Raw genomic sequence first — 25,543 nt, forward strand, 5'->3', positions numbered from 1 at the left:
AACATCAGAAAAAAACAACGGATGGCACACTGGCAGCAAAAGGTAAACAACCTGGTGCAGTGTTGGAAAGAGAGATGGGATGTGACAAAGACTGTTTGGAAGTTCTGGCGGGGGGGGGTGTGGAATCCTAAGCCCCCAAACCAGCTATGTTTCTTGGATGTGAAGCTTCACAGCATCTATCTGAAAGATTATGACAAGGGAATCCATCCTGAGAAAAGCCTCTACCTCACTTGACATCTTATCTTACTATGCCTCAAGCCACTCTGTTTCACCTGTGCCTATGAGTATGTCTAAAGGGTAATTAAAAGGTGCAACCACAGTTCAAATAGAAACAGACTTGTTTTCAATGAGCTAGTTCACATGTCAATGCACGTGGTAATATAATGCAACATAATGAAGTTAACAATAAAAACGTGAACTGAGCCACTAAAGACTAGTTTAATTCAAACCATTAATCTGCAGTGTTCTATTACCTGTTCTACTCCAACTCTTAATTTCAAAGCTATATACAAAATAACTTTTTAAAACACAGTTTATAGGAATAAAGTTACCATCCCATTTCTGGATAGCCCATATACATATCCCAACAAATCTTCCATTAACATCAAGCAGCCAGAGCAGAAAACACGCCAGCAGACAAAAAAAAAAATCCAGATAAACGGCAGCTTGAATAAAGGATAAAGGGACTATTAAACACAACCATTCAGCACCATTTGGGAATTCTGCAGAAACAGCAGCCCAGTATTTTCACAGCTCATGACCTATCTTTTCAGGCTGGAGTTTCAGTTTTCACGAAACGCCCTCAAGAGGCAAAGCTTAAAATCATGTCTTCCTATACGAGCAACACAAATTCAAAGATTATGAATGGGACGAGTTTCCGAAGGATGGCAGGGCTCTGGCAACGCGACAGCTGGAAACAGCCGCCACGCTACAGGGAAAGCGCGAACCCTCCTTCGCACGGAAGCGGTCACAGGGACCATGTCGTGACCGGGACGGCGCGAGGCTACGGGCCGACGTCTGCAGGACAAACGCGTAGCCTTTGTAACTCCAGCGGAGGCCGCCGGTGGGAAATAAACCGGACAAGCTTGGAAGAGCCGCGGAAAACTTTCCCTCCCCTCGCGCCCCGTCCCGCCGCAGCACAGCGCGGCCGCTCCCGCCGGCCCGGCCCCGTCCGATCCCCCCGCAGACGCCCCGCCGACCGGCGGAACCGGAGCGCGGCTGCCCCGCCCCGTGCGGCCCGCCACCGGCGCCGCCTCTGCCGCCCGGCCGAGCCCGGCCCGCCGCCCCTCTCCTCCCGCTCGCCGGGCGGGCGGCACCCACCGGCCCCGGCCCCCGCGCGCCGCTCCCGCCGCCCCGCCCCGACCCGCCCGGCCCTGCCCGCGCGGCCCAACGCCTGTTGCACGCGCGCCCAGCGGCGGCTCCCGCGGCGCCCGAGGCCGGGCCTCCCGCCGCACGAGCCGAGGGGCTCCGCGCCCGGGCCCCGCGGGGACCCGGCCCTCCTCCCACGGCCGGCCCGCACCCCCTGCCGCCCGGCTCCGCCATCTCGGCTCGGAGCGAGCCTGAGAGCGGGGCTCCCCGCCCCTCCCGGTACCTGCTGCCGGCGCGGCCCGGCCCGGCCCGGCCCGGCGCTGCCTCCTCTCGGGCCCGAGGCGCGCGAGCGCCGCTCCCTCCCTGCCTCCCCGCCCGCCTGCCCGGCGCTGGCCACCGGCGGCAGTGCGCATGCGCCCCGCCGGCTGCCCAGCTTCCGGCGGCACCGCAGCGCCCTCTGGGAGGGAGAGCCCTTCCGGCAGGCCCCGCGGGCCCGGCCAGGCCAATCCAGCCGGCGGCAGCGGCGGCGGTGGCGGCGGCGGCCCCTCGCGCAGCAGCGGCGCCCTCCTCAGGGCGGCGGCGGCGGCAAGGCCGCAGCCCCGCCGGAGACTACATACCCCGGCATGCAGCGCGCGCCCGGCGCAGACGCGGGCGGGGCGCGCCGCGCCCGCCGGGAGCGCCGCAGTGCGGCGCGGGGCATGCCGGGAGTCGTAGTTTCTCCCCATGGCCGCCGCAGCCGGGAGAGCCTGGAGAGGGGAAGGCGGGGGCGGGGCGGGGCGCGGCCATGGCGCCCCCGGGCTGTGCCGGGCGGCCGGGGAGGTCGGTGACCGGCGGCGCTGAAAGGGGCTTCTGCAGCCCGGGGTAACCTGACGAGCTGGTGGCATTCCCACCGTAAGGAATGCTCGCTGCGGTGCCGGTTCCCCCCGCGGCGCCACCGCAGCTGCTCGTCCGCCGTGATCCGTGTTGAGACGGACAGACGGACGGACGGACAGACGGACAGGCAGAGAGGTGGGGTGAGGGGTTCAGTGGACGAAGGAGCACGCGGGGACCACGGCGGGAGCGGGAGCTCGGGCAGCGCTTGCCGGGCCGCTCCCAAGGCCATCCCGGGATCCGCCAGCCCCCCCCGGGGCCATCCCGGGATCCGCCAGCCCCCCCGGGGCCATCCCGGGATCCGCCAGCCCCCCCGACGGCCCGTCCCCACCTGCCCAGAAGGGCACGATGGCAGGCGGCAATCCCAACTGGGAAGGGACTGGGAGGAACGGGAACCCCGTCCGGGCCCCTCCCGGGACTGTCCCCGGGAAGCCCCGGCCCCAGGGCCCCTCCGGGGCTGGGGGGTCGCTGCGTACAGGGGTGAGGAAGGAGCGCAGGGGAAGATGCAGGGGAAGAGCGTTTGGGGATTGCACGGGACTCGTTAGGGGATGCTTAGGGGAGGCACCACAGGCGGGGAAGGGAGAGGTTCAGGTGATCCGTGGAGGATCGAGTGTGGGAAGACAGAGGGACAGATACGCCTCCAGCAAGGGGATGGGATAAGGCCACTGCCGCTGCCTGTGTTCGTGTGAGCGCTCTGTGTGGCCAGCTGGGTAACCTCTGTGGCTGGCTGTGCACATGCGTGCGTGTGTGTGTGTGTGTGTGTGTGTGCGTGTGTGTGTGTACACCTGCTGGGGATACACGCTCAGCCTAGCTACTGGTTGGACATGGAGATGCAGCAGCCTCACCTCCCCTAGGCTACCAGATCTGGCCCAGTATTCCCATATCACTGGATACGTATGTTTGTATACACATTATACATATACAATATTCATATAATATACATTTAGTTAGGTATATTCATGGGGCTTCTATAATAGCACAGAACTTCCACCCACAGAATTGAGGTAAGAGAGATTAAAGCAGACAGGCAACAGCTCTCTCCCAAAGCATTTGCATCAAAAAACAAAAAACAATTAGACTTTTCTTTCAGAGATTTCACATTTCTCACACCCTGCCAGCAACCACATCTATACTGCAGCAGGAGGTCTGGTTACAGTATTGGTTGGCATTCTTGAGATACCTTGAATCAAATTAGCACAGGTAAGGATGGCAGCAGAGATCTCCTTGTTTTAATGAGTGTCTGGTTTCAGGTGCAGCTGAGCTAATACAATGGTGTGCTGCAGGTACAAGGATGAATTCCTGTTTCCTGTCACCTTCGCTCTCTGGCTCCCTTCTCTCCACCATATATATGTATTCAGGGATGGTGAACTCCGTTAATTCTGCATGTCGTGTGATACCCTGTCCTAAGAGGCCAGCACAGATGACGCCTTCTTGCAGTACAGCCATCACCTGCAGGCAAGGATTTGCAAAACTTGGGGGGGCTGTGTGACATGAAGCTGCCCAGGGCAGGCTGTTTGGGTCTAGGTGATCACCAGGCAACACATGGAAGCAGTAAAAAGCACCACCAGAGCTCAGACTGTCTGGAAACACGGAGATCTTAAAACCAGGCTGATATTAGGTGCCTGTAATATTAAGACAGAAGGTAGCTTAATATCTGACAAAAGCTACTTCTGAAGCCCAAAGTATTTTGGTGATCTGGGTTAATTCAGCTGGAGGGAATTTACTTCTAAAATGAGTAATAGAAATTTTGAGAAGAGTTTTTTACTTCATATAAAAGTGAGGCAAGCAGGCAAACAGCATGTTTTGAAACACAGTCTAAAAATACAATGACAGCACTGAAGGCTGAAGAATGACCCTGAACTGGGGAGGGTGGAGGGTGAGGAGTGGAAGTGGACCAGGTAAACACATCAGCTATCATGTTGTGATTGGGGGAAATTCAGGTTTAGGCATATTACCAGTGCTCCCTTTTTTCCCCAGTGCAATGGAATGACAGAAAATGGTATCACGATAACACAGCCCTTTCTTAAAAAGGCCATGGAGCCAGACTGCTAACCATATTTAGCACTACTAAATTACAATTGGCAGCAGTGAGCCTTGGTCATCGCCTACTGACATTTTGTTCAGCCCTAAAAATGAAAGCACAGTTGCCTGCACTTTTTCAAATGATGAGAGTCACTGGGGACTCACAGATAGGGAAAGAAAGATAAGGTAAAGCAACAAGTTCATTGTGACTTGGAAGCTCAGAGCTGCCACTGTCACAGCCAAAAGGTATTTGTCTGTCCATCTGAGGTGGTGAAAAGTGGTCACGTACATCAGCAGGGTCACAAGAAGTGTCTTTGCAGCCAGATGGTCTGAGCACCCACCAGGGAGAAGCAGTGCCCCATCTGTACCCCTAAACTTGACTGACATGCAGTAGTAGTACACATATGTACGTGCTCATCATGAGTATGAAACGCTCACTGTGAAACTTCCTGTGAAATGCTTTCATGGATCCACGCTGAAGGTAAAATGTGACTGCTCTCCTTTGCTGCTACCCTCAGGTTTGGCTGAGGAAGGGTGGTACCGGGAGCTGCACCCTTCAGGCTTCCTCCCAGTGGCTGGGGGAACCCTTTCACTGTGCAGTGGGGGGCTGGAGCTGGAGGCTCCTTGGGAGATGGCCAAGCAGAGTTGCCAGGCTGCTCAGCTCTGGGCTGTTCCCACTCTCTTTCTGCTTCCCCCTGCCCAGGCAGATGGGAAGCCTGCCATCACTGCCTGCACCGGCTGCTGGAGTTGGTGGCTGTGGGGGCACGGTGACAATTACAACAGCAGAAACTGCAGGCTGGTGTAGGCGCCAAGAGGAGTCCAGTTGTAAAGGGTTCTACTAAAGTAGAACAGCAAGGAGCTGGTACAGGGCTCTGGGAAGGGTTTTCCTCTCACATAAGGGGCACATCTTCTCTGTGAAGTATCCCTCCAGAAATGACAGTGTTAACAAGTACAGTGGAAGAGACGGCTCTGTAAGCTGAGCTACATGGTCACATGCACGGGTTTTATTTTTAGCATCCCAAAACTACTTGATGTGTCTGCCTGGGCTTGCTCCATGTCCTCCCATTCTCTTTCTTTGCTTGCAGTTCTCCTTTACCCACCTCACTTCAACCCAGCTGAGCACAACCAGGAGAGGAAGTCTTTGGTACATATACAGGGACTCTATGATTAAGGTAAGGCTTTGTAAATAGAGTTGCAATCTTTATTGGTCAAACCATATGCAATGCAATGGTTATGAAAATCAAGATGTCTTCAAAACAGGCTTAGTAGTTAAGAAGAATTAGAATAATCAGTCACAAGGTGTCTTAAATTACACCCTACAACAGGCAGCTGGTAACTATGAATGTTTCTGTGACATGCTACTCTAAAAAAACCAACACCCTCAATAATATATTCAGTGGATTAGCCATGGTTTGTAGCACTGTATCTGAAGTTTTAAAAAACTAAGATGCTGGTACTAGAAGGGGAGCTTCAGCAGCAGGACAGATGATAAATCAAAAATTAAATCTCTGTAATTTTCAAGAAACTCTGAGAAAAGTAAGACAAGGAGATACAGTAAGGTTCAGAGGAGAGGCAAGAACACTCTTGAGGGGAAAAAATGCTAAGACTTAAAATCTGGTGAGTTTTATAGATTCAGACTGCAAACTTTATGTTGGTAATCCAAACTGAATGAATTATGATGAAGTAAGAACTACAAGGGTTACAGGTACTACTGTACCATTTAGAGTTATGGCTGCTTGGCAATTGTTTTTCAGAAGTCTTCTCTTTTGTTTTTCATGACTTAGACCTTAACCAATAGCTCTGAAATTATCTATATTGGGAACCTGCCTTGGGCTGGGCTTATTTTGTCGCTTGTTTATCTCAAGAATTTTTCAGAAAAGTATGTTAATGAGATTGTTACCAGGGCATAAAATAGAACCCAAGCCTAAATAAAACAAAACAAAACAACATAGTTTGGGCCATTCTTTTATTTATTTGTTTGTTTATTTATTTTCTCAAACTACAACTAGAACCTGTTGCTGGGCTGCCCTACACCATGCTGCCAGCCCAGAGCACCACTTCAGTATGCAGAATTTTTGGGTGGGTTTGTCTCGGGTGAACTATGGCTACGTTGTGCCAGGTAGGGAGGAGCAAAAAATGTTGTTGATCCCAGGTCTCACGGCAGGGGACCCCAGTGAGTGCCTGCAGTGCCCCGTGTTACCTGTGGCTCACTACTCTGAAGTCTCCCCTGTTCCTCACATAACAGCACTAGTGCTTTTCGCTGGACAGAAACTGCCCGATCAATTTTTGCTGCCACTTTTCTGCCTGTGTGCAGCACAGATTTACCAAGGCTAGGAGGAGGCCTGATGGTGCAACACCTCTTGAGCTCCTGAGTTCTGCATGCCAGGTTTAAGGAGCTGAAGAGCAGCTAATGTGCTGCTGTGAGAACCTGAGCAGTAGGCGTGCTCAGAAGAAAATCAATGAACATGGATTGAAGTCTTTGCCAGACTGATGCACTTATACTGTGGACTTACTCCAACCCTGTCATTTTAAAACACATTTGTTTTTCAGTATGATACATTTCCAACCCATTCAGTAACTCTGAACTAGTGGTTATTGCCATGAAACACCACAGCCTCAGCTAGTTGACCTCCAGCTAGAAGATGCAGGGAGTAGTTCCTTAATTCTCACAGCTTCACCCTTCTATCTTTGGGCTTATCTAACAGCCTGAATGGCAAGTGCAGAGCTGGTGTGTCATGAGGACAGTGACCTGCTGTGCCTAATGCCAAGGCAGTCACACGAAGGACAGTGACCCCTCTATGTCTAATGCCAAGGCAGTCACTCAAGCTGTAGCTGCCCCACTGTGGGTGCTTAGATACAAGGCTTGACTCACTTAGGGGTCACCATGATTCCAGGTGGTGGCATTCTTGGATTTGCTTTTTATTTTAGATCAAAGGACAGGACTTTGGAAAACTTAGGCTCCCAAGAATCATGTACAGATGTGGTATGGTAGGGTTTCCAGTGGGATAGTGCTTTCTTCCTCAACTCCAAGAAATAAATATATCCGTGCAGCAAAAGGTGACCCAAGCCTCATTTCCTGCTGAGGTTCTAAAAGAACCTAGTGAAGGAGAAAGAGCACTGCACAAAAAGAAAATCTCTGATTTAAGGAGACTTAGGTGCTCTCCTAGAAAATGTGATTCTATAGCTGGCTCTGCCAGGCTTTTTGTGTGCATGGAACTTCAGTTGAAACATCAGAACCTGAGCATTTTCATGTGGAGTGTAAATATTTTGTTTTATTTATATGAAGTATTACATTTAATTCTCTTTATTTTCCTCTTTCTATACTTTTAATTCTACATCTACCAGATAGAAGTACCAGTATCTTTTGGCCTCAAGTGCACCTCTAGTACTGCAAAGATAAATTCATTTTCACCTATGAACCACTCTGATACTAAGACAGTAAATATATTGAAAAACCCTGTAAAGAAATTAGTAACTCAATATTCACCCCAGGATTTAAGTATTATGAGAAAAATGAGATAAACAACATATACTGGGTAAGAAGAATTAAAAGAAATAGATAATATCTCTTATCTGCTCTATACACTTCACCAGAAGTATTCACATTTCTTGAAAATATTTTTCTGTTGTAACATTATATATAAACTTTAGCATTCTTGGCTCCAGCCTTTGGACACAGACTTTTCTGAGATATTTTTTTTAAGAGCCCCTTATCATGTTGTGAATCTTAGAAAGATTTGTTCATGTTCATTTGCAGTCTAATCCCAGAGGCATTATTGAAGGTAATTATCTGGGGTTTTGAGTGGCCTTTTTTGATGGTTCTTCTAAATGGGAATCATCCCTTGATTCTGTGCAAAGAGCTCAGATATTATGTATAATCTTAGTATGTCACGTGATCAGTCACATATAGCAAATAAGAAGACAGTTGTATTGGTTTTGGCTCATTCTCTGCAGCCGTAATAAATATACCTTTACTGAAAATAAATTGTAATTGCTTTATAAGCTGTAAGTTATTTTAACTGAACAGATCTGCTCCAGACACAGACATATCTGCAGTTAAAATAGCAGCTGTATATTTTTAAACCTTACTTGATTTGCTGTCAGTATGGTCTAAAAATAAAGATTTACTAAAGTGGACAGACAGTAAACTGTAATTTACTTCCTTTCATTCCACAGTAGCTTGAACATGATTCAAGTAATCATTTCTGATTGATATTTTTTTCTAACCCAGCTCTTAGGAAATTTTGCAAGTTGCAGGGAAACAGGAAATGTACAGGTTTAGAGAAAAGTTTCATCACCTGACATATCTGGCTGACACACCAGAAGCAAGACCTAGACAGGTTGGAGAGTTGTGCAGGGAGAAACTTAATGAAATTCAACAAGAGCAAGTGTGGAGTCTTGCATCTGGGGAAGAACAACCCCATGTACCAGTACAGGTTGGGGGCTGACCTGCTGGAGAGCAGTGTAGGAGAAAGGGACCTGGGGGTCCTTGTGGACAGGAGGATGACCATGAGCCAGCAATGTGCCCTTGTGGCTAAGAAGGCCAATGGCATCCTGGGGTGGATTAGAAAGGGTGTGGTTAGTAGGTCAAGAGACGTTCTCCTCCCCATCTATTCTGCCTTGGTGAGGCCACATCTGGAATATTGTGTCCAGTTCTGGGCCCCTCAGTTCCAGAAGGACAGGGAACTGCTTGAAAGAGTCCAGTGCAGAGCCACAAAGATGATGAAGGGAGTGGAACATCTCCCTTATGAGGAAAGGCTGAGGGACCTGGGTCTCTTTAGCTTGGAGGAGGCTGAGGGGCGACCTCATCAATGTTTACAAATATGTTAAGGGTGAGTGTCTGGAGGATGGAGCCAGGCTTTTTTCAGAGATGTCCAGTGATAGGACAAGGGGCAATGAGTACAAACTGGAGCATAGGAGGTTCCACGTAAACATCAGAAAAAACTTCTTTACTGTGAGAGTGACAGAGCCCTGGAACAGGCTGCCCAGAGAGGTTGTGGAGTCTCCTTCTCTGGAGACATTCAAAACCCACCTGGATGTGTTTCTGTGTGATGTGTTCTAGGTGACCCTGCTCTGGCAGGGGGGTTGGATTAGATGATCTTTCGAGGTCCCTTCCAACCCCAAAGATTCTGTGATTCTGTGAAAATAACATCACCTGCCTCTGGATGTTCTGTATCAAACATACTGTGGCAAGAATTTGTAAACTTTTTGCTCAGAGTTTTGAAAGTTGTAGTTTATGTAATGGCAGTAATACTGGCATGTAAGGCACAGAGCTAACTAGATCATCAGTTAAAATACAGAGTTCCTCATTACCATCATGTTGGGATGGAAGAAGCATTCAAACCTTGAAAAATACCAGAAAAATTCTCTATCCCTTCCTCCTGTCCTCTAGCTTCACAGATTTGACAATGAGAAGAGAGGTATGGAAATAATTTCTCTGAAAAGAATAGCATTTATAAGTTAGAGATACAGCAAACTCAACTAAAAAATACCTGAATAATCAGGAAGACTGATTCTGGATCTGTCACTTTTGATAAACAAAGCATGTATTTTCTTTCCTGTATGTGGTTCAGATGGGGTTCATTTCAGCATACAAGTGTGAAAACAACCTCCTCTCGAGAAAGTTTGCAATCAGCTCTTTCTGTGTTTTTGGAGAACCATGAGCCTTGTGCCTCCAATGTATTTTTATTTAACAATTATTTCTCTCTGAGAATTACTTTTGCATTGGAAAGTATTGTTCACACATTCATGTTTGTGTTGCAGTGTAATGTACCCAATCTTCCTCTGACCTTATGCAAGTCATAGCTGGGACTATTTTTAGATATTATACTTGCAGCAAAATGCTGCAAGAATGAGAGCAGCAAGGATGCTGCCAATGTGAAATCCATCTGTATCTCCTTCTCTGAGCCACATGAAAGTAGATGTAGCTAAACAGCCTAAAGCAGGAGAGTTGCCACCCTAAATCACACTCGTTTAAGGGCTGGATGTGGCTGGGACCACCCTGGCCAGCACTCTGGTGTTACCCCTGTGCAGAAGCTGGTGCTTCCAAAGACAGGACAGAGAATGTTACAATGGGTAGTCTTGAAATATTATTTTTCTGCATTGCTGTCTCGAGCTCTTTCACGCAGACAAAGGTGAAGGTGTCTGGGCTTTATACTTCAGAGTGTAAGTTTGTCCCTGGGTAAAGGGACCACTAAGGATGTATATTTTTCCTATACAGGACTAAGGGGGAATGGGATTTACTAAGAGGTAAAACCAGGTGTTAGTCAGCATTGGAAGTTGCAAAGGATGGAGCAAAGATATGTTAAGCAATGAATGCACCTCAAATTCCAGCACGAATGTGGGATCTTTTGTGGCTGCAGGAAACCAGAAGCATTGTCTTTCCCAGACATCTTTCCTTCTCCAGCATTGTTTGTGACTTCCATTGCTGGGGTGTGAAAGACAAGAAGTTAAGACAATGCTGTCAAGAAAGAGAGGCGAAGTAGCTTCGCATAGCGTCTCTAACCCTGGAGCCGTAGCCTGCTTCCTCTGCAGCACAGTTCTCCTTAGGGCCTGGCCACTTAAGCCTGAGGTTTCAAAATCACTGCCATTTAGGTAAATGACACGATCATGTTTTCTTTAACCTTAGAAAATAACCCCAAAGTCTAAATTGTTTTACTAACAATTTCTAATTTTTTTTTTCCCAGAGCCAAATGAGAATCTGCTGGGCCTATGGTAGTTCCTACTGCATAGAAAGTGTGGTGGGAAGACTCATCAAAAATCTTTTCCTCATTTTCACCAAAAAATAAAAAGTGCCCTGGGTCCTGTTTGGAAACAGAGCTCTATTGCCTCCTTATCATTAGCTTTTTCCCTTCCACAAAGATTCTGAGTGGGCTGAACCAAGCTGGAATGCAGCCTGTACAGCAAAGAGCAGAAAGTGCAAGGCTGGGAGTTTTCTGCTTGCAGCAGCTCTTGGGCCAAGTTACTGGCACCATTTGAAGACATCCAGGGAAGTAGCTCCAAGTAGTGAGTGAGCAGCCTCTAGTTCTCTAATTCAACTGTGTATGAGGGGAAAGGACCACAGGAGGCCCTACACATTTCGCCTGAACAGCATCTCTTACAGACATTGTTGAATATGGCTGCCAGGCTGGGTGGACCGCTGGTCTGACCCAGAATGTAATTTCCTGTGTTCTGATATTTTTTATAACAGAAAGCACTTTTCATGCTAATCATCATCTCCATTTACTTGTTGTCAAAATCTGTGCTTCTATTTTCCCATTTTTAGGAAGGATCGTGTTCTTGTACTGCTTGGCGTTGTTGGACATCAGGAAAATTGTGTGTCCTTTTTATATCAAAGGTTTTTAAGAGGAGGAGAGGAAAATATTGTATGTAATTTTAAACCAGATTCATATGGATGTGTGAGAATAGAAATGCAGTCTTCCTTAAGAAAACATTTAACCCATTTATATAATAAAGCTGGTTGAATTTTCTGAAACATTTGATTTGCCAACTTCAGTTTTTCTTTTAGTCCAGTCTGTTAGCTGTAAAATGTTAAATTCATGGAGCTGCCTGGTGGCAGCTTAATTTATGAAAAGGAGACTGGTATTGTTTATTACTTGTTGTCTGGGTCCTCTTTCTCTATTTTCTGTCCCCCTGTGATGTCACAAAAACCTTCAGTAAAATGAATCCAAAATATGATCAACTCAGGATCACCTATTTGGCTATGGGTGGTGTTTGGCACTGACTTGCAGAAGGACATAGGATGAACTGAAATAGAGGAGTGGTGACTGGTTTTTCTAGGATCATGCTCTAAAATAAATCCAAAAAGAAGAAAAGTGAATTATGTCTCAAAGAGACACCATGAAAAAAAGGCATGCTGAAGCTGGCTTCTGCCCTGCACTGTCACTGGAAGGAAAAAGCTCTGTTGATGTTAGGCCTTTGTTGCTCCTCTTCTGCCCTAACCACGCACTGTAGTGCTGAGTGAGGCATGAGAAAAAACATACCTGCCCTCATCTCCTCCTTCCTATCTACTCAGCATTCACAGGTGACAGCCAGAGGAAGAAAAGTGAAAGGCAGTTTGTAAAAAAAGGTGAAAAAAAAATTATTTATCTGGGTGACCTTGCAACAAGCCTTCACTGCACTCGGGATCTTCTCTGCAAAATGCAGACCAAGGCATCACCTTATTCCAGGTCTTGACATCTGGGAGTACGTGTAGCAAATAACCTACCTGAAGGAAAGTCACAGAATCACAGAATCCAGAATGGTTTGGGTTGGAAGGGACCTTCAGGACATCTAGATCCAGCCCCTCTGTGATAGGCAGGGACACCTCCCACTAGACCAGGTTGCTCAGAGCCCCATCCAACCTGGCCTTGAACGCTTCCAGGGATGGGGCATCCACAACTTCCCTGGGCAACACAGCAGTCTCTGCTCCATGACATGCAAGCATCATCTAGGAGTGCAAGGGTAAACTAGAAAAGCAGAGTAAAAAGACCAGACAAATTAGGCTTTAACAAGGCTGTTTTCCACACATGAAACTGGGATCACGAAGGTAATCCTCACTCTCAACCTTGCTGGTGTAGAGCAAAGGAAGGGTAATTTGTGCAACACTCTTATCTTTCTGGGGAGATGACAAAACATACAGGCCAAATGACCAGATAGTTTTTTTTAGAAAGGAAAAGAAACATCATCTTCCCTACTTAAACAGCATTGGGGAAGCAGGAAGGTCCTTCATGGTGATTTGATTTCAGCAGCTTGATATAGGTAGAACCACTGTACATGTTGAGGCAGAAAAGAGCTGGCTCCCAAACCCTGTCTGCCTCTGGTGGGCTAATGAGTAGGACCTGATCTATATGGGTTCTACTTTCAGGCCGTGCTGTACTACAGGGATCGATGCTGAGAGGTGGCTGCCATTTGCCCACACCCTTTTGCCCTCTAGAAGTGCATGTCAGCACCTAAAGTGTAGAAACTAAGCAGGGGCACAGAGGAGCTGTGGCCAGCCTTGCTCCTTAGGGCAATAATTCTTGTCTTCTTGTCTCTGCTACACACAGCACAATGACTCTTGTCTTCTTGTCTCTGCTACACACAGCACCGGGCTCAGAAAGCTCGCCCTGGGCAGCACAGCCACTGTGAGAGATGTTTCAACCGGCACTGTCATGCACCCATTGAGCCCTCCATCTCCTGCATGGTGATCAGCTGCCGCTTTCACTGCGGGGCCACCTTCCACATGTGCAAGGAGGAGGAGCACCAATTGCTCTGTCCCTTAGAGCAGGTCTCCTGCCTCAACTCAGCCTATGGCTGCCCTTTTTCCATGGCCCGCTTTAAGCTGGCAAAGCACCTCCAGGTCTGTCCAGCCAGTGTTGTCTGCTGCTCAATGGAGTGGAATCGCTGGCCAAATGTAGATTCAGACACAACCCTCCACAAGAACATTATGAAGGAGACCCTGAATGAAGAGTGTTTGGACACAGCCTTGGCACTCAGAGACCAGAAGTTACTTTTCAGGACTTTGAAAATAGCCGACTTGTTTCCAGAGTGGAGGAAAGAGGATGAAGTAGAAGAGTTAATGGATGAAGCCATGGGTGGGGAAGAAGGGGCTGTGGGAGGAGTAGCCTGTGGTTCCCAAGAGGGCCATGACCAGTTGCCTGAGCTCAGCCAATGTGAGCGAGAGGATTTGGCAAAGGACAAAGAAGGGATGGATCTGGGGAGTTACAAAACCTGGGAGAACATTTTCAGCAAAGAGCTCCTGGCCTGCCAGGTAACAGGCTCAGCAGCCAGCACAGGAAAAAACAAAGAGGAGGCTTCCAAGAAAAGAGCATCAGCCCCTCATGCTGGTAACTCCATGGAGAAGGCAAAGGAAGTACCTGATGGTGCAGAGCAAGCAAAGGACCGAAAGTCTGAACGAGTAACACCAAATACAGAAATGACAGGACTGGCTCCCTGGCAAGAAGGAGTCCTGGAGAGGCTGAAGAAGGAAGTTGGTGTAGGTGATTACAACATGTATCTGGTACATCATGGAGGAATGCTAATCCGCTTTGGCCAGCTAGCTGCTTGTACTCCCAAAGAGAAAGACTTTGTCTATGGGAACTTGGAAGCTCAGGAGGTGAAGACTGTCTATACCTTTAAAGTGCCAGTTAGTTACTGTGGCAAAAGAGCTCGACTAGGAGATGCACTTGGCCACAAGATGCCAACTTCAGACAAGTCAGTAGATACCTCAGAACTGGGAATAAACCTAGAAGAACTACCTAAGACAAATATAGTTAAAGCCACACTCCTGTGTGCACTGGAAAAAGAGCTGAAAGGTCATGAGATCTCTGAAGCAAGGGGTATTGATGGACTCTTTGTGGATTTTGCAACACAGACATACAGCTTTCCTCTGGAGCCCTTCTCCTCCAGTGCTGTTCTAACAGATATTCTGGATGAAAAAAGCCCACCTGAACTCCATGTGGAGCTCTACACAGAGTGTGTAACCAGAAGACACAACAAAAGCAGTTCAGCTTTCACATTCACTTGCAGTCATTTCTTCAGGAGGGATGAGTTCCCGTCCCACTTCAAGAATGTGCATGCTGATATCCAGTCATGTCTGGATGGATGGTTCCAGCATCGCTGCCCACTGGCCTACTTGGGATGTACTTTTGTTCAAAATCACTTCCGCCCTGATGGAATTAAGGCCAAGGTTATATACAGCAAGCCTCTCCAGACATTTGCTATTAAGCCAGAGGTGGACACCCTCCTTGCCGAATCAGGGAAAGGCAATTCCACAGTGGCTAATCAAGGGAGAAATAAGGACTTGCTGAGCAGCCTCCCAGTGGAAGTGCTCAAGTACATTGCGGGGTTCCTGGACAGCTTCAGTTTATCTCAGCTGTCACAAGTGTCCGCGCTGATGAGGGACATCTGTGCCACTCTTCTTCAAGAGAGGGGAATGGTCCTGTTGGTCTGGGAGAAAAAAAGATATTCCCACGGTGGTACTTCGTGGAAAGCTCGCAAAAAGGCAAGTGACACTGGGAGAAGGACAGATGTGGGTTCAAAACACAAGCGTGGCTAGGCAATGCTGCAAATAATTATGCAGATGTGGAAAAGGTTCATAAGGTTGTGAATTTGCAGCACAACTGTCAGGAGACAGGGCTGTAAAATGCGGTACATCTAGCACAGGTAGGAAGGTGTAAATGGATACCATCTAATTAGCTGGAAGTCCCCACCCAAGCATGTCTTGGGTAACCATTTTTAGGCACTGGAAACTGAAAATGCCTGATATTTAAAGATTGCACATGGATTTTTGAAGAATCATAGAATTATAGAATCAGAGAATGGTTTGGACTGGAAGGGACCTTAAAGATCATCTACATCCAACCCCCCAAACTTGAAGTTCATCCTTTTTTTGCTCTTTCCAAGCCAGCTTAGGGTAGTCAAAACTAAAACATGCTTTAGAATGCCAAAAGAGTAAAGAATGAGGAGATGTGGCTCTGAAAGGAGCTCAGGCATTCCAATCAGCCTCTGAGGGCTTTCATGATTAGTTCACCAGATTGTCATGAGCGTCTGACTCTGGGTTGTGAGCACCTGAGGGAGCAGCATTGAGATAGAAAGCCTTCTGCAAAGCTGGTGTCCCACTGCTTCTGCTGGAAAATTACCCCCTTTATTGGCTGTTTATGTAGTCTGAAAGAAATATGGAAACAAATCAGTTTAAGTCCTAGTTGAACAATAGTTATTATAGGGTTTTCTTCTAGTTGTGTAGCTGATCCAGCATAAAACTTTTTGAAATAATAACATTAGAGACTCCAGCATGACCAAGCAGACAGGACAGACATCTAGGAACAAATAATTTAGAGATCCAGGGAAGACTCCCAGAGATTATTAGTGACCTGGCTTTCAGACAGACCCCTTGAAGTTCTCCACCTATCAATTCTTATCCAATGAAAGCTTAGCAGTTTATGACTCTTTATTAAGAAAAAGTACTCTTTATGAAGAGAAAATATGATGAGTTCTGAATTCAAAATCTGTGTAACAAAGTGGCTGCAGGTTGAATTAGCTACTGAAATAAATTACTGGAGGATGTGGCTTCCTTTAGTAAAAGGAAGAAATTCCATCTGAGCAATCATATAGCAATTAACTTAAGTTATTGTAGTGCAATTTCAAACCAGCAGCATTGAATTTAAATACTTTATTTTCATGTTACCTTTCTGTGCTGACCAACCAGGAATCTTGTTTTTAATGCACAGCCTGCTTTGTAATTATGTTTGTAATTATTCTGAATTTCTTGACTACTGTGTATAATAGCCATGATTACTTAGGACTAGGACAGGGTCAGGTAACGTTAAGTGTAGCCCACCCACATACTGTCCTTCTTCCACAGGAAGGAACATTTTTAGGGAGAAGAAATACCCTGTGACTTTAAAATTAATTTGATCTAATGGTATACAGGAAAATATTAAAGTGACTTAATCACAGTCTTAGCAGTACATGCTAGTATAACACTACACAGCACATAGTACCACTGTGATATGAAATTTTTAACTGCACATTTCTCTTTTTTATAAACTTGTATGTCCTCTAGGAATAACTTCAACATTAGATTTCCCAGGTTTGTTCTGGGGTGGGGTGAATAACAACAGTGGTGTAATGTTAATTACTTTGAAGTTGTTTACAGAAGGTCTTTCTGAAGTCAGGTTTATTTGAGATACATATCATACAAGCATTCTGTAGTCATTTTGCTTTATAAACATCTTGGATCACACTGTACATGTGATGGAGTTTTCTGTAGAAGTGAGGTGGTCAGGTGTCCTGGATTCTTTCCCTTTAAAAATGGCAGGTGATGACTAAAGCAGCAAAACCAGCAAGTAAGAGGTACATAACAATACAGACCCCATTTCCACTTGTTATGCCAGCCCTGCACAATCGAATGTTCACTAGCCTGTCCAGTATGAGTAGTAGAAGCCCACTATAAGCATATATATATATATTTTTAAGTCTTCTGGTTTTACCAACATTCCCATTTTCTCTTCCCTTTCCCATATTAGATCTGGCAGTTCAGCAGCCTGTTCTCCACAGTTCACAAATGGCAGCACAGTGAGGTGGCATGCATGTCAGAGCACCTGAAGAATTGTCCCTTTTACCAGGTGGAGCGCAAGATGGACCCTGTGCTGCTGACGGGCATGTGTGAATCTCGAGAGGAGACTCGAAAGACTTTGGTTTCTACTTTTAAAAGTAGGGTCTGAACAACCTGCTTCCCCTCTGCCATGCTCCTTTTGGGGCCTTTGAGAAGAAGATTTGGGAATCTGGGTGCAAAGATTGTTGCTTCCAACTCTCCTTTTTACCTACAAAACTAGCTTCTCTCCAGCTGCATTTGAAATAGCCTGCATATTTTTTTCCCCCCGCATTAATTGCTAAGACTTCATATGCTGCTCACTGATATCACATGCTTTCTGTTTATGTTTCTGTTCCTTGCTTAATGCAGCATCCTGAAGAAAGCAAAAAGAATCTTGTTTGAAAAGAGCATCTTCACAACCTTGAAGGTAGGCTGCTATTTCAGTACCTGAAGGGCTGCAGGAAAGCTGGGGAGGGACTTTTTCCAAGGGCCTGTAATGAGAGGACAAGGGATAATGGATTAAAACTAGAAGAGGGGACATTTAGATTAGACATTAGGAAGAAATTCTTTAGTGTCACGGTGGTGAGACACTGGCACAGGTTGCCCAGGGACGCCATGGATGCCCCCTCCCTGGAAGTGTTCAAGGCCAGGTTGGATGGGGCTCTGAGCAACCTGGACTAGTGGGAGGTGTCCCTGCCCATACAGAAGAGTGGAACTAGATGATCTTCAAAGTCCCTTCCAACCTAAACCATGCTGTGATTCTATGATGATTCTATGATTCCTGTACCATGTCCCCGAGAGAAGCAAGAGCAGTTGATGTATGCAGCTTGACTAGGTCTGAAACACCTTACTTTTGTCTGGAAAGCCATGCTCTAGGAGCACAGGTATCTGCTCTCCTGCATGGAAGATCTAGGGACTCATAATCTGTTCTGAATGGGCAAAAGAAAAGGACTCCCCAAAGTTAAGTAAATTAATTAGAAGTCCAGTGAGGACTCAGGAATTCATTGTACAACCACAGACCATAATTCAGGACTCCGATTCAGCAAGCGTGCCTAGTTCAGCACAAGCATAATGCTGAGCTCATGGGAGCATTCAAACCGAACCAAAGCAAACAAACTTGTCCTTTGTTACAAATAACCAAGCAGCAAACAGTTTTAGGGGCTCAACTGGCTTTGTATGCTTTTCAGTTTATAACTTTTTCTTTTTTTTTTTTTTAATTTAAAAATCTATTAAAACCATCAAAGAATATTGGAAGTAATTTTTAGAATGCCTTACCTACTCAGTTTTGCAGTTGTAAATTGCAAATTGTAGTTGTAAGCAACTGTAAGAATGTCAAAGAAATACTATTCTTTTGTGTAAAAGAAAGGCAGTCAGTAACCCATTCAGTAACGGTATGGATAATGTTTACTTCAATTAAGTGAGCTGGAGTATAAGATTTTTTTATTTTTTTACAGAGCAGAAGAGTGATTAGGATTTGGTTTATTTACTTTTTTTTAGCAAATACACTAATTTTAAAAAAGAATGTGTTTGTTGAGGCCAGAAAAGAGAGAAAGCGGGCATATTACCAGCTGTATCTGTCTTATTACACTAGTTAAATGCATTCTAGAGGTGCTAATTAGAAATGCCATAGTTGTGGTGGTGAGTGGGATTCCTCTGAAATGGCCATAAACTGATTTGACAGCTTGCAGCCACTGCACAGCCCAGCAGTACCCATTCACACCCCTTTCTTTTTCAAGCTTGTAGTCAGATGTGCGATCTCAGGACACGGGGTCTGGCCTTCATCTCACTGTCTTGGGCAGGAGAGCCTCAGTAGGAGCTGCGACATCTGCTGGCCTGGACGACTGTTCTCCTCACCTGGTGTGGCCAGGTGAAAACAGGCCTGGGTGGATGGACACACGCCACACTTGCCATCGCTGGTCGCAGTGGAGATGTGGATGAGGTGGCTCTGCAAGCAGGATCCCTGACTTACCTATAAAGGTTGCTGATGGAACCTGTGCTGAGCACTTGGTAATCAAAAGCATGAATTGCCTGGTGACCAAAAACCATGCTGAGTGCAGCTCTTCCTTGACTACGTGTGCAGCTTGAGTAGTCCCTATGAGATTTTTAATCATAAGACGATGTTTTTTCTTCTCCAGACACACGCCCTCAGGAGCATATATTATCTGAGTGGGGGTGGGGAGGCAGTGGGTTGGTCCCAGGAGCAGGAGTAGCAGCAGTTACCTTTTTTTTTTTTTTTTCCCCCTTAGTGCCGTTCTGTTTTCTGTCCCTAGAGATGCTTTCTGGGAAGTCTCGCAATGCTTTACACATGAGAATAAACTTGCATGTGCAGGTACCCTGTAGAAAACACAAGTAGCATCCCAGTTTTTATACCAAGGAAACTGAAGCAAATGAACACAGGGAACCTAAGCTGGGCCAGGAGCAGTTAAAGCTGAGTGCTCTGATCCTGCATCCTGTAGCTTAAGCCACTACGCAAAAACAAACTGGCCATCCTTTAAAGTTGCTTACAAAAGTCCACCTGTCCTCAAAACTTTCCATGTAACATAAGTCACTCAATAATATTGCTTTGTTTTACACAGGGAAGTTGACAGAGATGAGAACATAAGAGTCAGGCTTCCTAAACTGGTCTCTACATCAGAGCCTCACCCTTCACATACCATGTACCTGATTTCGAAAGGTGCTGACCCCCCGCTGTAGCGGCAGACCATGGTAGTTGCGAATGCATGTCCAGAAATTGGTATCAGTATCTATGCTGGATACTTAAAAACGGAGCCACTCAAAGTTATTGATAATTTGGGGAGGGGGGAAAAAAAGATGCAGAGTAAGTCAGTGCTCAAGGCTGATATAAGAGACAATAAAAAGTTCAGCCTGTGAACCATCTCTCACCTGATCAGCCACTTAGCTGCTGTAAACTGGTGTAGCTGCTCTGAAATGGTGCCTTATATTAGGGATTAGTTGAGTTTGTTTTATCTTTAGTGCTAGTGTCACCAGCACCACTGCTATTCTGCTTCTGGCCTCCAGGAGTTTGCACTTGTATCTTCCTGTTCCTGGAGATCGCATGACTTCAGCTCCAACCTTATTACCATCAATCCCGCTTCTTCCCTCTGCAGGAGCTGCTGGAGTCAGACTGCAGGGAGGATGCAACCTTTGTAAATGTGGGGGTTCAGGGTGTGAGCTGGAGATAGGAATTTTGCAACCTCTACCTCTTGGGATCAGCCAGAGTGTAGATACAACATCTAGGAGACTGGGTCATTTTCCTTCTGGTACTGCTATGGGGTACACGGGAGAGACACCGGCTGTTATTTCACAGAGAGGGGAAAAGACAGATTGGTCACTGTGAATATATATTTCTGTAAACTGTAAATTTGGTTAAGTAACCTTCCCAGCTGTGTCCTGAGCTGCATCAAAAGAAATGTGGGCAGCAGGTCGAGGGAGTTAATTCTGCCCCTCTGCTCTCCTCTCGTGAGACCTCACCTGGAGTGCTGTGTCCAGCTCTGGAGTACCCAGCACAAGAAGGACGTGGAGCTCCTGGAGTGTGTCCAGAGGAGGGCCATGAAGATGATCCCAGGGATAGAGCACCTCAGCTATGAAGACAGGCTGAGAGAGTTGGGGTTGTTCAGCCTGGAGAAGAGAAAGCTCCAGGCAGACCTCATAGCAGCCTTCCAGTACCTGAAGGGGCTACAGGAAAGCTGGGGAGGGGCTTTTTACAAGGGCTTGTAGCAACAGGACAAGGGGGAATGGCTTTAAACTGGAAGAGGGGAGATTTAGGTTAGACATTTGGAAGAAATTCTTTAGTGTGAGGGTGGTGAGACACTGGCACAGGTTGCTTGGGGAGTTGTGGCTGCCTGGAAGTGTTCCTTTTGTGTGCCCTGGAAGTGTTCAAGTCCAGCTTGGATGGGGCTCTGAGCAACCTGATCTAGTGGGAGAGCCCATAGAGGTGAGTTGGAACTAGATGATCTTCAAGGTCCCTTCCAAGCCCAACTATTCTGTGATTCTAGAAAGATGAAAATCCACAGCCATCCTCGGGTTAGTCTGGTTAGTCCCAGTTAGTCTGGTTAGTCCCGTACTGGGACCAGTGTTGGTTAGTATCTTCATTAATGATATTGACAGTGGCATTGAGAGCACCCTTGGCAAGTTTGCCAATGACACCAAGCTGGGTGGTGCAGTTGATGCACCAGAGGCATGGGATGCCATCCAGAGGGACCTGGACAAGCTGAAGAAGTGGGCCCAGGTGAACTCCATGAGGTTCAGCAAGGCCAAGTGCAGGGTCCTGCACTTGGTCCGGGGCAACCAGGGATATGAATACAGGCTGGGGAAAGACATGCTAGAGAGCAGAAGCCCTGTGGAAAAAGACCTGGGTGTACTAGTAGATCAAAAGCTGAACATGAGCCATCAATGTGCAATTGCAGCCCAGAAAGCCAACTAGATCCTGGGCTGCATCAAAAAGAGTGTGGCCAGCAAGGAGAGAGAGGTCATTCTGCCCCTCTACTCTGCCCTGGTGAGACCCCACATGGAGTGCTGCCTCCCGCCCTGGAGCCCCCAATACCTGTTGGAGCATGTCCAGAGGAGGGCAATGAAAATGGTCAGAGGACTGGAGCACCTCTCCTATGAAGACAGGCTGTAGGAGCTTGGATTGTTCAGCCTGAAGACAAGAAGACTCCAGGGGACCTTATATTGACCTGCCAGTACCTGAAAGAAGCCTCTAAGAAGGCTGGAGAAGACCTGTTCCCTAGGGCATGTAACGATAGGACAAGGGGTAATGGTTTCAAGCTGGAGAAGGGTAAATTTAGGTTAGACATTAGGAAAAAGTTCTTTAATATGAGGGTGGTGGATCACTGGAACAGGTTGCCTAAAGAGGTGGTAGAGGCCCCATCCTTGGAGACATTCAAGGTCAGGCTTGATTAGGCTCTGAACATTCTGTTCTAGTGTGAGATGTCGCTGTTTATTGTAGGAGGGTTGGACCAGATGGCCTTTGAGGTCACTTCCAACCAGAGTCATTCTATGATTCTATGACTGATTCTATGATTCTATGAACTTGAACATGGAAGAGGCAAAGCTGTACAGGGAAGTGGAGCTCCTCCTTATACCCATGCATACCCACCTGGCAAATGCCAGCTGGTAGTCACTTTGTACTTGATCTCACATTTAACACTAGTGGAGAGCTGTGGGCTGGTGTTGGATGCAGCTTAATTAACCAGCAGATGCACACCAAGGCAGCTCAGTGTTGGTGGCCTTCTAATTAGCAGAGTCAGCAGAAAATTTGGGGAGCTGCAAGGAATTGAATTTGTCTGCCTTATCTTAGTGAGCACAAAAGGTGAGAGGCTTTGAGTTCAACAAGTCCTTAAGCTCCTAGTTTAAGCTCGTAGCTTGACCAACAGGAAGTTAAAATTCTTCCTGAATTTCAGCTTGAGGGATTTAATTAGAAGAAACTGAGCATTTGATTTTTTCCAAAATAGCTCTTTTGCTGTGGTGGGATCTGAACTGGAAAATGGGATGCAAATCCAGCAGAGCATTGAGATTGCTCTCAGTTCAGATCCCACATTCTGAACCTTCAGAGCTTTGATCCCATTCATGCTACCCACAGCTCTTGTGAAGGGCAAGAGCAATACCCCACACACTCCAGGCTGGCCTGTGTTGCAGCTTTTCTTCTCATTGGAAGAACAGGGACTGAAATGATGGCATTGTGGAAATCAGACAGGTCAGAGTAGGGCAAAAAGGCTTGAGATAAGAGGATAGAACTATGGGAAGCAGGAAAGGTAATGGGCTTGGATAGAGGAGACCTGCCTGATTATAGGTCTCACTGAGCAGAGGCAAGTGGAGAAAGGTAAAAGGGCACACAAATGAAGGGAAGTGGGATGTGGAAGAGCTGATGCAGCAGCAAATGATTTAGGAGGACATAGTTCGATTCAACAGACACTAGGAGGACAGGAGTGATGTTTAGGAGAGCAGAGATATAAGGAGAATGGAGAGTTTATTGTATTTTATTTGATGTTGACCGACAGAGTAAGATATTTGGAGAAGCCAGGTGAACTCAGTGAAATGCAGACTCTGTTTTGAATTATGATTTATGCAGTGTACCTCATTCTATGGGACAGCCTCTGTTCTGGGTTAGAGTATTCAGCCAGTGGATTGTTGACACATGAGCTGAGGCATCACCATAAAACCACCAAAAAGTGACACATTTAGATGTTCCTGTATGCTCATAATTTGCTGTCAACAGACTTTCTGGATAAATGCTTCACCTTGAGGAAGGGGCTGGACATTTCCAATCAGTGTTCTAGAGTAACACGGGAGAGACGGTGTTTCTTAAGGGATGAAAGGGTAAGTCACCTACTGACACATAAGTCCAGGTTGCAGGAAAAAATTCCTTGCCAGGTCTCCAGCTCCTAACACTGAGTGAGCACAAATAAGAAGAAGTTTATCTGAATAATGCTTATTATTTTGCAAAACTCTGTAACTCCTTTTTGCTTTCTTAAAAATAAAAATTCTTATGGTTTAAAAAATCCAACAAAATCCATGTCTTAGCTTGTTTTCTTAGTTTCATCACAATAATGTTTGCTTTCCTTTCAAAGCAGATGTGGCAATTCCTGTACCCTTAAATTCACTATATTCCTTTCCTCTGCTCCAACCTTCAGTATAATTTTCCTCATTTAAGACTAAGGCTACATATCATCAACAACTATATTTTTTTTTACCCTATCTTCTTTGCACAGCCACTTTATTCTTTCTGGTTCAGCTATTTACTTTTATGAAAAATTTTACCTTCTTTTAAAAATCCATTTGCCATGTTGATGTTGCATTATTGTCAACAAACATTTGAAGAAGGGTCTTCTTTGTTGATCTCTGTCCTTACTCTTCAACTGGTTTTAATAACTTTGTGTCTCTTCAGCTAGGTAACTACAGTGGGATTTTTGGATTATTTAATTGTGGTGCAAGTTCCATAGCCACTGTACATCACCCACAGAAATTCTGGGCTTCTTTCACATCCAGTTTCCCTGCTGCTACAGTCTGTATTAAAGAGTTTTCTTAACTCTTTGGTATTTTTTGTTTTGAAACAAAACCCTCATGTATAGTACAGACTATTCTTATTTAGCTTCTCTAGTCCTTATTTAGCATCCCACTTAATTTATATATGTAATTTATATGTAAGGAAGTTTTGATCACACGCCCAAAATCTATTTTTGATGACCACCTGCTCTATGACTTAGTGGCTGTTTGCAGCTAACAAATCTTTTGTAGGTTCACTGATGGTTTGTGTAGGAATACGTCTTCTGTCATATTGAGAATTATAGGCCTGAGGTCCATTGTGATTAGCAGAGATTATTATAACTCTGAAGCTAGTTTCCCCATGGCAGGGTAGTCCTTACTGGGATTTATCTCTTTTAGTTTTCACTCTCCCCCTATATATGCAGTTATGAACTTGAGTGGTCCACAGCTGACTTCAAGCTGCATCACATAAAAGCCTCTTTTAACTTGCTGAGTTTCACCTAAACAACCTGTAATATCTTTCATGTGATGCTAATGCACTATTTTAATCTTCCTTTCTATCAATTCTGAACAGCAGAATATTTTAATGCCAAGAATAACCATTATTCTACCATACTTCCATTGCTTGCATAATAGCAGATTAGTAGCTCATATTTCTTTCCTGCCGACACCTGGAAGGTAGTTGTGATGCTAATGGAGCCAGTATTCCCAATAGTAGCCAGAGATATAACAAGAAGTCAACAGCAACAAGTTGCAGCTTGGGAGGGTCAGGCTGAATTTCAGCAACAATGGACGGTCAGTCTCAAAGAGTTGTGGTGAATGGCTCAATGTTCAAATGCAGATGAGTGACAAGTGGTGTTCCTCAAGGGTCAGTACTGGGATTGGTGCTGTTTAAAATCTTTATGGGTGACATGGACAGTGGGATTGAGTGCACCCTCATCAAGTTTGCTGATGACAAGAAACTATATGGTTGACACGCTTGAGGGAAGGGAGGTCATCCAGAGGGACCTTAACAGACTTAAGAGGTAAGCCCATGCCAACCTCATGAAGTTCGGTAAGGTCAAGTGCAAGGTTCTGCACCTGGGTTGGAGCAATCCCAAGCACAGTTACAGACTGGGCAGAGAATTCATTGAGAAGAGCCCTGAGGAGAAGGACTTGGGGAATTTGGTTGATGAGAAGCTTAACTTGAGCCGGCGATGTACACTTGCAGCCCAGAAAGCCAACTGTGTCCTGAGCTGCATCAAAAGAAGCGTGTCCAGCAGGTCGAGGGAGTTAATTCTGCCCCTCTGCTCTGCTCTCGTGAGA

The 25,543-nt window shown here is 46.2% G+C and overlaps 2 protein-coding genes across 6 annotated transcripts in view; one reads left to right on the top strand and one right to left on the bottom strand.

Moving 5' to 3' along the window:
- Positions 1 to 1,692, bottom strand: part of KPNA1 (karyopherin subunit alpha 1) — a 52,929-nt gene extending 51,237 nt beyond the window's left edge. Inside the window, exon 1 of the mRNA XM_051622434.1 lies at positions 1,592 to 1,692. The gene's annotated coding sequence lies outside the window, so the exon portion shown is untranslated. The remainder of the gene's footprint in view (positions 1 to 1,591) is intronic.
- A 468-nt stretch (positions 1,693 to 2,160) lies between these two features.
- Positions 2,161 to 23,764, top strand: FBXO40 (F-box protein 40). Of its 5 annotated transcripts, XM_051622420.1 has the most exons (6): positions 2,161 to 2,316; positions 3,269 to 3,378; positions 5,286 to 5,372; positions 13,265 to 15,163; positions 17,187 to 17,681; positions 18,991 to 23,764. In XM_051622420.1, the coding sequence occupies exons 3-5, from the start codon at positions 5,364 to 5,366 to the stop codon at positions 17,382 to 17,384; spliced, it is 2,106 nt and encodes a 701-aa protein (XP_051478380.1). In that variant the 5' UTR covers positions 2,161 to 2,316; positions 3,269 to 3,378; positions 5,286 to 5,363; the 3' UTR covers positions 17,385 to 17,681; positions 18,991 to 23,764. The 5 variants fall into 5 exon arrangements, with proteins under 5 accessions (XP_051478380.1, XP_051478360.1, XP_051478370.1 ...); XM_051622400.1 differs by lacking the exon at positions 2,161 to 2,316 and having other exon boundaries at positions 3,017 to 3,378; XM_051622410.1 differs by lacking the exons at positions 2,161 to 2,316; positions 3,269 to 3,378 and adding an exon at positions 4,410 to 4,681.
- Positions 23,765 to 25,543: the final 1,779 nt, after the last annotated feature.

Source organism: Apus apus, chromosome 1 (assembly GCF_020740795.1).
Source record: "Apus apus isolate bApuApu2 chromosome 1, bApuApu2.pri.cur, whole genome shotgun sequence".
NCBI classification, from domain to species: domain Eukaryota; kingdom Metazoa; phylum Chordata; class Aves; order Apodiformes; family Apodidae; genus Apus; species Apus apus.